The following is a 9795-nucleotide window of genomic DNA, read 5'->3' on the forward strand; positions in this document are numbered from 1 at the left end:
CCAGCAATAAAAAAAAAGCAATAACCGGCAAAACAAAAGAAGATTAAACAATATATTTAGAGAGAGTGAGAGTGAACTAGATCGCGAGATTATATATAAGAAGATGCGCACTGTATGTATTAGTAGTTAATATTATTTTAACTTTTAGCAACACCACCTAATTTAAGACAAGACGTGTGAGCATTTCTGCATTACGTCTTTTGCACATATGTACTACAAAAATCCTACATACAATACAAAATACTTTGAGTATATATCGTCGAAATTAGGAAGAAGTCTTGTTAAGCTGTCAGTGAAAACACTGTTCCCAAATCTTGGCATCCAATTAAAATGTAAAATCAAAATGATATCTCACTGTAAGTAAATTTTTGCGTAACGTAAATGTAAAATGTAAATGTCTTAAAAATAAATTCCGTTGAAACGGAGTAGCAAATAGCGTTTATTTTAATATCAAATCTTCTAGCTTAGTTGTTTGTTGTTGTGTGATTTAATACAAGACAGCCTAAACAATGTAGTTGTATTTATCTAGATATACAATATATATATATAGTACATATGTACATACACGATTTCATTTTATCGCCAATAAATAAATGTACATATCTTCTTAACTATGATCTGTTCGTGTTACGCTGTTCCTTAAAACGACTGATGCGCTGCTTTGGCGCATGCGCATCAATGTAGTTGCCCTCCGGCAGAGGCTCGGGAATGGTGGAGGGCTCCTTTTCGACGAGATCCTGCATCACCTTTTGATAGGCGCTCATGTCGCGCAAATCATCATCAATGGTGCGCTGCTTTTTCTGCTTTCTATTGCGGCTTCTTTTCACCCTGTTGATCATTGGAATTGGCTGTGACTCCTCTGCGCTGTTATTGTGCGTCTCCCGTTCCACGGCCGATTTGTTGCGCAATATAGATTTGGTTTCAAGTGCCTCTAAGTTGGCAGCTGGGTTGGAAAACTGAAAATGAAATTATATTTCAATTGTTGCAATATAAAGTATGTTGAAGGATACAACAGTTAAGATAATAAGAAGTATACAAAAATATAGCTAACCTGGCTTCTTGGATCATCGTACGCAGCCTGTCTGGCTTCTTCCTTGAGTATTGGCACCTTCAGCTCTTCCTCGCCCTCAAAGCTATTGACATAAATGGGAAACTCATTGCCAGATGTTTTCTGAGACTGAGCTTTTTCGTAAAGATAAAAATCGGCTGGATTGCCAGGCGTAGTGCCATCGAACTCGGATGAAGCTGTTGTAGCATCGGAATGTTTGAAACTAATGTGTAGCGTATTAATTTTGCCAGTTGAAGCCTCCAGTATTTGATTGACCAAATCAAAGTCCTGCACACTTTGATGCTGCTGCACAAATTCTAGATTTTGCTCCACTTTCTGCATAATTGGTGAAGGGATTACTGGTTTAGGAGGCTCCACTATGGCGACTTCTCTCACTGCTTCTTGCATTGGGGCATCATCAAGAGAAATGACATCACGATTTACTTTCGGTTGAAGTTTCTTATATTTGCGCATCATTTTATCAACGGCTTCTTCCTTTCTGAAGAGCACATGATAGTCTTCCTTTGCAAAAGATATTCTTCTCTTCTTTTTATCGACTACAGCGGGCATAGATTGTGGTTCATCGGTTAGTTCGTCCGTGCTTGCGGTTTCGACCTGCTCCATCATAATTTCCTGCAAATCATCTTCCAGGCATACAACCACGTTCATCAAATGAGTAAGCTCATCGCTTATGAATTGTTCCTTTTGTATATTTCGCATTTTCGTTTTAATAATTTCGATTTGTTCCTGCAAAAACTCCAGTTGCTGCTCGTTGGGCAACTGGACCAGCTGCTCTCTTATGACCTTAACTTCCTCCGGTTGGTCACCATCATCATCATCGTCCTCCTCCTCTTCCGCCAGCTGTATTTCTTCGATTTCAGGTTGTACTTTGCCTATGCGAGTTTTTACAGGCGTCACTTCAATACCTTGACCTTTCATTAGATTTTGTACCAATTCATTGGCGCTTTGTACGTTCTGCGCTGCCTCTTCATTTAGCTCGTCATCTTCCTCAAGCAGCTCTTCGGCTTCCAGTTTATCTAGTATATTAAATACCTCTTCATCTGTCATATCTTGTTCAACTTGTTTATCACAGTCTTTGTTCTCAGATTTAGGTTTTTTTACATCTTCATCTTTCTGCAGCAGCTCGCTGAGTTCGTGTTCATTGAGATTATCAGGATCAAGGCCAAGTTCCTCCAGCATTTCACGCTCTTCCAGTTTTTGAAAGAGCTCCTGATCATTTCCTTGGGATGCGCGTTGAATACGCTCCTCTTGTTTCTGCTTTCGCATGCTTTCCTTGTGCGCTTTCAACCAATTGTTGTGTGCCTCCTCATTGTAGTCTTCCACAATTTCAATTTCACCTGCATTTGGCACTGCGCCCTCTAGCAATGGCTTTTCCAGTTTGTTTCTAAATGAAAAGAACAATGATCAAGTCCAGTTAACTAAACAATCTTATTTTACTTACTGCCACAACTCTGCTTCGACGCCAAGTTTCTTTAATTGCTCTTCGGCCAAGCGTAGACGATGTTGGCATATCTCCTTGGCTTTATGGGCTGAGCAGGCGGAGAAGTAGCCTTGATAGTGTCCCACAAGCAACTCATTGGTGTGAATTAATTCGCCCGGCATCAAAGCTTTCTTGCCAATTGGCACCATAACCTCGACGCTCAGTTTCTTAGAGAACATGTCCAAGTTCGCAATAGCGCTTTCATTATCGGCCTTAAATGCCTGCCAGCGATCCGTCTCGTCCGCATTCTTATTGAGCGCCTAAAATAATATTCGCATCGTATACTATCCCATTTAATGTTTAAATAAACTGCCTTACCTGCCTAAGCACATCGTCGCGCCGCTCCATCGTTTTGGTTTGTAGGGTGACCGCAAGCTTAATTTGCAAATATGCTAATTAAAGCTCAAATTTATACCAAATATACCAAACGAAACATTTGGTTGGGGAAACAAAAAGCGCCATATTTTAAAGAGCTTTTAACATACAAATAAGCTTAAAATATTTTTTCTTTGTTTGAAACAATCTGATTAACGAATTAGAAAAACAAATAAAACTAAATATTGCATAAAGGTATTAAGAGTAATCTCTTCAAATTAAATTTGCACGTATTTACAATAGTATACCAAAAATCACACAAATATATAATTGATAGTATGGTCTCACGTGAAGTTGTCGATAACTATGGAGCGATAAGAGCCGCTTGCCGCCAACAAGCTTTAAATCAACAACCGTTGGCAACACTAATTGTTCCCAACTTTTTCAGAAGTGGAAGAGTAATAAATTCAACTCCTTTTCTATCTAATCTATTAGTCAAAGCTGATAAGATGCGTAAATATGTATACTCCCATTAATTGGGTTTTTATCTCATTCGAAGTTTTATCTATTTGAAATGCTAATTGGCAATTAGATCGAGTACAGATAGTAAATTGCAATTTGATTGTTTTGCACTTTATTCAGTATTGTAATTGTTTACAGCAAGCCCACTCTTTAAAAGTAAAAAAAAAAAAAATTAAATCGCATTCGACATGTGCAAGCTGCCAAAATTGAATGATCTACAAAATCATGTACACATTTTAAAAACGTTACATGCAAAAACAGCGTCATTTTACGAGGCCTAATTATACAGATACAGATTATATATAAAAAGTATATAATTAAGCCTACGTTCACATTAAGAGTTTCATTATTTGTTCATTGTTGTCGTGTGGCCGTGGGTAATAACAATTAATTATATACATAGAAAATTTACATAAAAGCTTTCTCTTTTTTGCTATTTGTCGTTCGATGTAATTGGGATCTAGATCTGAATTTATTTACGTTGCGTATTCTTGCTATTCGATGCTGCATTATTCTCATGTTGGCTGAGCTGATGAACTTGCTGATGACTGTTAAAATCGGCGGAAAGAAGGACCTGTTTGCATTTGAGACAGACGTCCAGGCTGGGTAACGATTTCTCCTGAGACGGCGTTAATGTGTTCACATATTGTTTATGCACCAAATAAAGTTCCTGGAAAATAACACAATTTCAGATTAAAATCAAATAATTCAGCACTTAGAATATAGTTTTTCAACCTGTTGTTTGCCTATGTCGGGCAGCATTACTAAAAGTTCGGGGAATAAGCTATGGAATTTATCCCGCATCGCAGATTGGCAATGATCGTAATAAACTTGGCCAGTGCAGGAGCCATCGCGAAACTTGGCTGAGAGCAAGCGAAATTCGTTAAAGTTCTCGGCTGTCTTAAGTACGTCGCGCAATTGATCTACCAAATTCTAAGAAGGGAAGAGTAAGCCATTAACTAAACATTTACAAATGTAAATTTCAATTGCAGTTACTTGATTTCTATTTGCCGTATCTGGAGGATCACTGTAGCTGCATGAGCTCGGCACAATGCTGTAATTCTCGCCGGATGAACTGGTGAATGTCAAGTTGTTCGGCAGCTTGGCCACCGAATTCAAAGTGACGTTAGACATAAAACCAGGCGGCGGTTTAACTGGATTATCACCGCCAATACTCAGGCCTGGAGGAGCACGTGTTGGCATTGATAAATTGCCATTGGAGTTAACGTTTGCTAATTGTTGTTGCTGTGATTGCTTCTCGTTGTTATTGTTATTATTATTATTGTTATTGTTCTTCTCCTTTTGCTTGTTCACCTTTGGTTGATTGTTCTCCTGATTGCTCTTTTTCTCTTTGGACTTTTTATCCTTTTTATTGGACTGCTGTTGTTGCTCCTGCTGATTTTTATTGTTGTTAATGCTGGCCGTCGTTGTCGTGTTACCTTTGGGCGTAGGCAACAAAGGAGCTGGCGCCACCTTTGACCTGCGATTGTCCAATTCCCGTTGCTTCTTCTCCGACCCAGGCTTGGACCAGTTTAAGGCATTTGATCCGCCGCTGGCCTTCGAAAAAGCTGGTGCCTTTGTGCTGCTGGGTCCTAATGTGGGAAACTCGGCTGCCGTCAGCTTGGGCGCACTCTTTTTCAACGCCTCCATACGTGCCTTGGCCTCGGACTCCTCTTTTTGTACCATTTGTATCTTTTGATAGGTGCTCGGATGCGCCACCGAAACATAATCATCAACCAAAGTGCGATGCTTGGCAGCCACATTGGAGATGGAAACGCCAGTGTTGCTGGGCAGCATGTCTTCCTCCAAATTGCGTGTCGTTCTCTTGCCCTTGCCCATCGGCAATGCAGGGAAATCCATTTCTGGTGCCGCCTTTTTGTTTGCAGCACCGGCCGTCGGTCGATTCGACACATGGAGCATCATACCATTAGATACGCCAGATGTATTTGCCGGCTTCTTGTAAGCAACAGTTGCAGGTGCTGCGCTGGTTGCTGTAGCACGCGCATGAGCATATGTATTACCGCTTGTGGCAGCAGCTCCCCCAAGCGCTGGAAAGTTTTCTTTGGTGCGCGCAAGTCCCGAAGTGCCGCTCAGATTGCGCATAGACGGTGGTGGAGCTCGGGTGAGTGACACATTGGGTCCTGGAGTAATACCAGCCAGCATGGGAAACTCCTCCTCATTGCCAGCATCAATGGTGACCGGTTGACTGCGATGTGTGCTCGTCGAGGGCAGCTCATCCAAGTAGTCCAGATGCTCGTCATTTCTATGCAATAGATGAAAGACAAATGAAGCAATTATTGCAGAGACTGCTTAGTGAAGCTGCTTACCTGGAACGCATGTTGGCAAGACCCTGTTGATTGGGGCCGCGTCCTCGCGGTCCCAACGTAATCTCCAACTGCAACGTTCGCGTCTGTTTCGCCTGCAATTTGTTCAAAGTCTTGCCATGCACATTTGCCACATGGGCTTTGTACTCAATCTCATTGCGAAAGGCGCCTGTGAACTCTTCGGTAGCGCATTTTCCTTCCTCGCACAGATAATGCTCCTTGCGAAAGTGATCCGCTAAATCAGCATAGACGCTACAACCAACAAATACTTATCAGTTGAGATAGAAAATATTTAAATATAATATTGCCATTACTTGTAGAAATCATTGCAGCCATCGGCATCGCAAAAGTGGCAAAAGTAATGATCACGTCGCAAATGCCGAAACAGCTCATCGCGATCCACGTAACGTGTGTTGCAGTATTCGCACAATGGATGGCCACGATGCGAAGTGTTGTCCGGATCACCTTTCGTGTTGTGCACAACCAGCTCTGCCTGCGTATAGCAACGACGTTCGAACGTGAAGATCTTTAAGGTCTCAACGCACAGATCGCAAAAGTGCATATTGTGCTCGCGCAAGACATGATTACGCAGCGCCTGAAAGGTTCTATAGGGCTGCGCATCGCATCTAAGAAAGAAAAAACATATTAATTGATCATCTTTTAGGTAATTGGAGCTAAAACTCACTTCGGACAGGGATGATCGAGTAATTGATAGAATTTCTGCTGAATGTCGGAGCTCCAGAAGCCAATGCGATACTTTTTGCTATAGAAATCGGAGCGATTACTCGCCTCCAGCTCGCGATAAGGCAACTTTTCCAATGTAAACAGCACCTGCAGCACAATAAACAAGGTTTTTGGTTACAACTGCAAACGAAGTAGGGGAAAACTCAATTAACTGACCTTGGACAGCACATGCCGACAAATTGGACACTCGTTTTGCTGACACAAGACACGCATGCGTGTGGAGCACTCGTAACACACTGGATGATCACAATCGCCAATTGAATAGATCTCTACATTCTTGAAACAAACCACGCACGCATTATCATCGATCCCCACTTGATTGTTGTTGCTCGTGTCGATGGCGATTTTCGTGTTGGCCTCCGTTAATGATGTTGATGATTTGTTGGAGCCAGCGGTTGGTCGACGATGCGATCTGCCCGAAGAGCCTCGCGATCTTGAGTTTTGCATGGCGTTGATAACGAGAGGAACTTCAAAATTCTACTTGTTGCCAAGAAAAAATCTGCACTAAATTTAGTTTTGTTGTTATTGTTGTTGCTGCTGTCACAACTGCTTTGCTTGGACAGTGTTGTTGTTATTTATGACAGCTGGTTGAACACTATGTAACCTATGCACTTGTGCAAACACGTTGGCAATTAATTAACTTTGCGCTACAGCAGGCACAATTCAATTGCACAAAATCAAAGCGACGACTTCCAAATTTCTCTGAATTTTGTCAGCGTGGAGAATGGTACAACTAGCACTATTCGATTGACCAATTAATCGATGACTGCGTTTCAAAATATGAAATATGGTCGCACTTGTATTAGATTTCACAATTACTAGAAATAACATAAATTCAAAAAGATAACTGAAAGTGGCCTTGAAATTATGTAATATGCTTTATGAAACAACTAATTTGTATTACATGCTTATGATGTTTTCATAAGAAATAAAGCAGCCTTAAAAAAGATAATTTTATTAGAAAAAGTATTTATAATATTTCACACAAATAATAAAATTATTGCATAGATGTTTACATTAAAAATCGATATTTAACAACTATACAATACAATCGATAGTGTAATCGATTTCGCGCCATCTCTACAACACAATGCTCGCCACAATTGCAAGGCGTTCGTATATTGCTTCCTCACGTGTAATTGGAAGTCGATCGCTCCGGTCAATTTTCGCAACGTCAGCAGAAAGTGCAGCTGCAGGCAGTTTTAGACAAATTCAATTACAACATTCACATAAAGCAATTTCGAACATGCCGCTGTACCAAACTGTGGAGAAGGGAGCTAAGAACTCTTCAAACTACAGCCTTTATTTCAGTAAGTAAACCAAACCAAATTCATCAAGTGCAAATCGCTTTATTAACATGCGGCATATTAACACAAAAAAATAACCCCTTCGTGACATCAGAATCCTTAAATCATTTTGATAGAACTTCCGTTCTATTGAAATCAGGGAAATTATGCAACAAGTTTGCCGTTAATTAAGAAACTGCTTTATCAGCAACAATCATGACACTGGGCAAGGTGAATCAGTTGTGGACTTTGTGTTTTTTACGATTGTTTATTATTATTATGAAACGAATCAATATCTTTATTTACGCTATATATCAAAGGGTTTGCTGCCGTTTAAAGTAATGCGATATGGTTTGTTTAAGGTGGTTACTTTTTTGGGGTATAGTCAATTCAATTAATCAAGTGATTGCGTGTTTCGAGTTTGGTTTTGCAGACACATTAATTACAACGCTCCATAATTTCTGCTATAATTTGTAATAGAAAATAACTGCGGCAATGTCATCTCGCCGATGCACGACATTCCATTGTTTGCTAACGAGGAGAAGACCGTCTACAATATGGTCGTTGAGGTGCCACGTTGGACAAACGCCAAAATGGAGGTAACTTAATTTGTGCTTAATATCTATGTATCTATCGATACACAATATTTGCGTGTCTGTTTCGCTTTTTTAGATTAGCCTGAAGACCCCAATGAATCCCATTAAGCAGGACATCAAGAAGGGTAAACTGCGCTTTGTGGCCAATTGCTTCCCCCACAAGGGTTACATCTGGAACTATGGCGCCTTGCCCCAGACCTGGGAGAATCCCGATCACATTGAGCCATCCACCGGTTGCAAGGGCGATAACGATCCCATCGATGTTATCGAGATTGGCTATCGCGTTGCCAATCGTGGTGATGTGCTGCAAGTCAAAGTGCTGGGCGCCATTGCACTTATCGATGAGGGCGAAACTGATTGGAAAATCATCGCTATCGATGCCAAGGACCCAGTGGCATCGAAAGTCAATGATATTGCCGATGTCGATCAATACTTCCCCGGCTTATTGCGCGCCACAGTCGAATGGTTCAAGGTAACTAGGTGAAAAATGCTGGCTAACTATATTTATATTACATACATACTTTTTCTTTGATTTGCAGATCTACAAAATTCCCGATGGCAAACCAGAGAATCAGTTTGCCTTTAACGGCGATGCCAAAAATGCTGAATTCGCCACTACCGTGATTGCCGAGACGCACAAATTCTGGCAAACTTTGATTAATCAGCCCAATGGTGGCAATACGGCTATTGCTTGGTTTGTACAACATGGAGGTCACATTTTTTAATTAATTTTACAAAATTTCCTAATTGATTTGCAGCCAAAACATCACCAATACAAACTCTGATAATCGCATTGGCAAGGAGCAATCAGCCAAGCTGCTGGATGATGCTCCCGAAGGCGGCGATGTCGAGGAAGTGGCCGACACAGGTAAGGTTTATTATGTTCCCGCAAAGCTTTAACACGCAACACACGCTATCGCTATGCAAACAAAATATGCACTCCTTGGATTCCCCTCCAGTTCTGCATGCTTTACTAACCCCAAAATCAAAGCAAATACCAAAGATTCACACGTTCCTGCTGTAAATATTGTCACATACACTAAATTTTATGTAATTGGCTACGCTTGTTGATGCTATAATTTAAATAAATATGCTCTCTATTTTAAAATATTTTAATCTCTTGTTTTACAGTCGACACTTGGCATTTCATTCACCTGAAGTGAATTGAGTCGCAATTGAAATGAATTGAAATCGTATCAATTATTGTAGCTGTATATGAATTGTTGGTATTGATATTGGAAACTCAACCTTAAACTGAATAAAATACACATTGAATAAAGTTTTTTGCACCTCGAACAAAACTAATTTTGGAATTTTAGATGCTTGACGATTCTCGTTATCAAGCTTTCGGATTAATATCCGGTTGAATTCGCATTATCAAAAGACACAGAATTTAAATTGAATTGTTTAATTTGTATTTCATGGAAAATTTTGGGGGAGATTTTGATCAGCATAGTTA

General features: G+C 40.4%; 3 protein-coding genes across 3 annotated transcripts; 1 reads left to right on the forward strand and 2 right to left on the reverse strand.

The window, feature by feature from the left end:
• Positions 1–531: 531 nt before the first annotated feature.
• Positions 532–2963, reverse strand: LOC117567742 (unconventional prefoldin RPB5 interactor-like protein). The gene is made up of 4 exons (XM_034247927.2): positions 2868–2963; positions 2511–2809; positions 1052–2453; positions 532–956 (listed from the first exon to the last, which is right to left on the reverse strand). Exons 1-4 carry the CDS (start codon positions 2895–2897, stop codon positions 612–614), a joined length of 2076 nt encoding a protein of 691 aa, XP_034103818.1. The 5' UTR covers positions 2898–2963; the 3' UTR covers positions 532–611.
• A 757-nt stretch (positions 2964–3720) lies between these two features.
• LOC117569168 (E3 ubiquitin-protein ligase ZNF598) lies at positions 3721–7193 on the reverse strand. The gene is made up of 7 exons (XM_034250234.2): positions 6611–7193; positions 6396–6541; positions 6025–6336; positions 5714–5962; positions 4383–5649; positions 4122–4319; positions 3721–4056 (listed from the first exon to the last, which is right to left on the reverse strand). The coding sequence occupies exons 1-7, from the start codon at positions 6899–6901 to the stop codon at positions 3859–3861; spliced, it is 2661 nt and encodes an 886-aa protein (XP_034106125.1). The 5' UTR covers positions 6902–7193; the 3' UTR covers positions 3721–3858.
• A 336-nt stretch (positions 7194–7529) lies between these two features.
• LOC117567781 (inorganic pyrophosphatase) lies at positions 7530–9615 on the forward strand. Its single transcript, XM_034247988.2, has 6 exons — positions 7530–7764; positions 8221–8339; positions 8413–8808; positions 8876–9030; positions 9095–9204; positions 9468–9615. The coding sequence occupies exons 1-6, from the start codon at positions 7545–7547 to the stop codon at positions 9497–9499; spliced, it is 1032 nt and encodes a 343-aa protein (XP_034103879.1). The 5' UTR covers positions 7530–7544; the 3' UTR covers positions 9500–9615.
• Positions 9616–9795: the final 180 nt, after the last annotated feature.

This window comes from Drosophila albomicans, chromosome 3 (assembly GCF_009650485.2).
Source record: "Drosophila albomicans strain 15112-1751.03 chromosome 3, ASM965048v2, whole genome shotgun sequence".
In the NCBI taxonomy this organism is placed as follows: domain Eukaryota; kingdom Metazoa; phylum Arthropoda; class Insecta; order Diptera; family Drosophilidae; genus Drosophila; species Drosophila albomicans.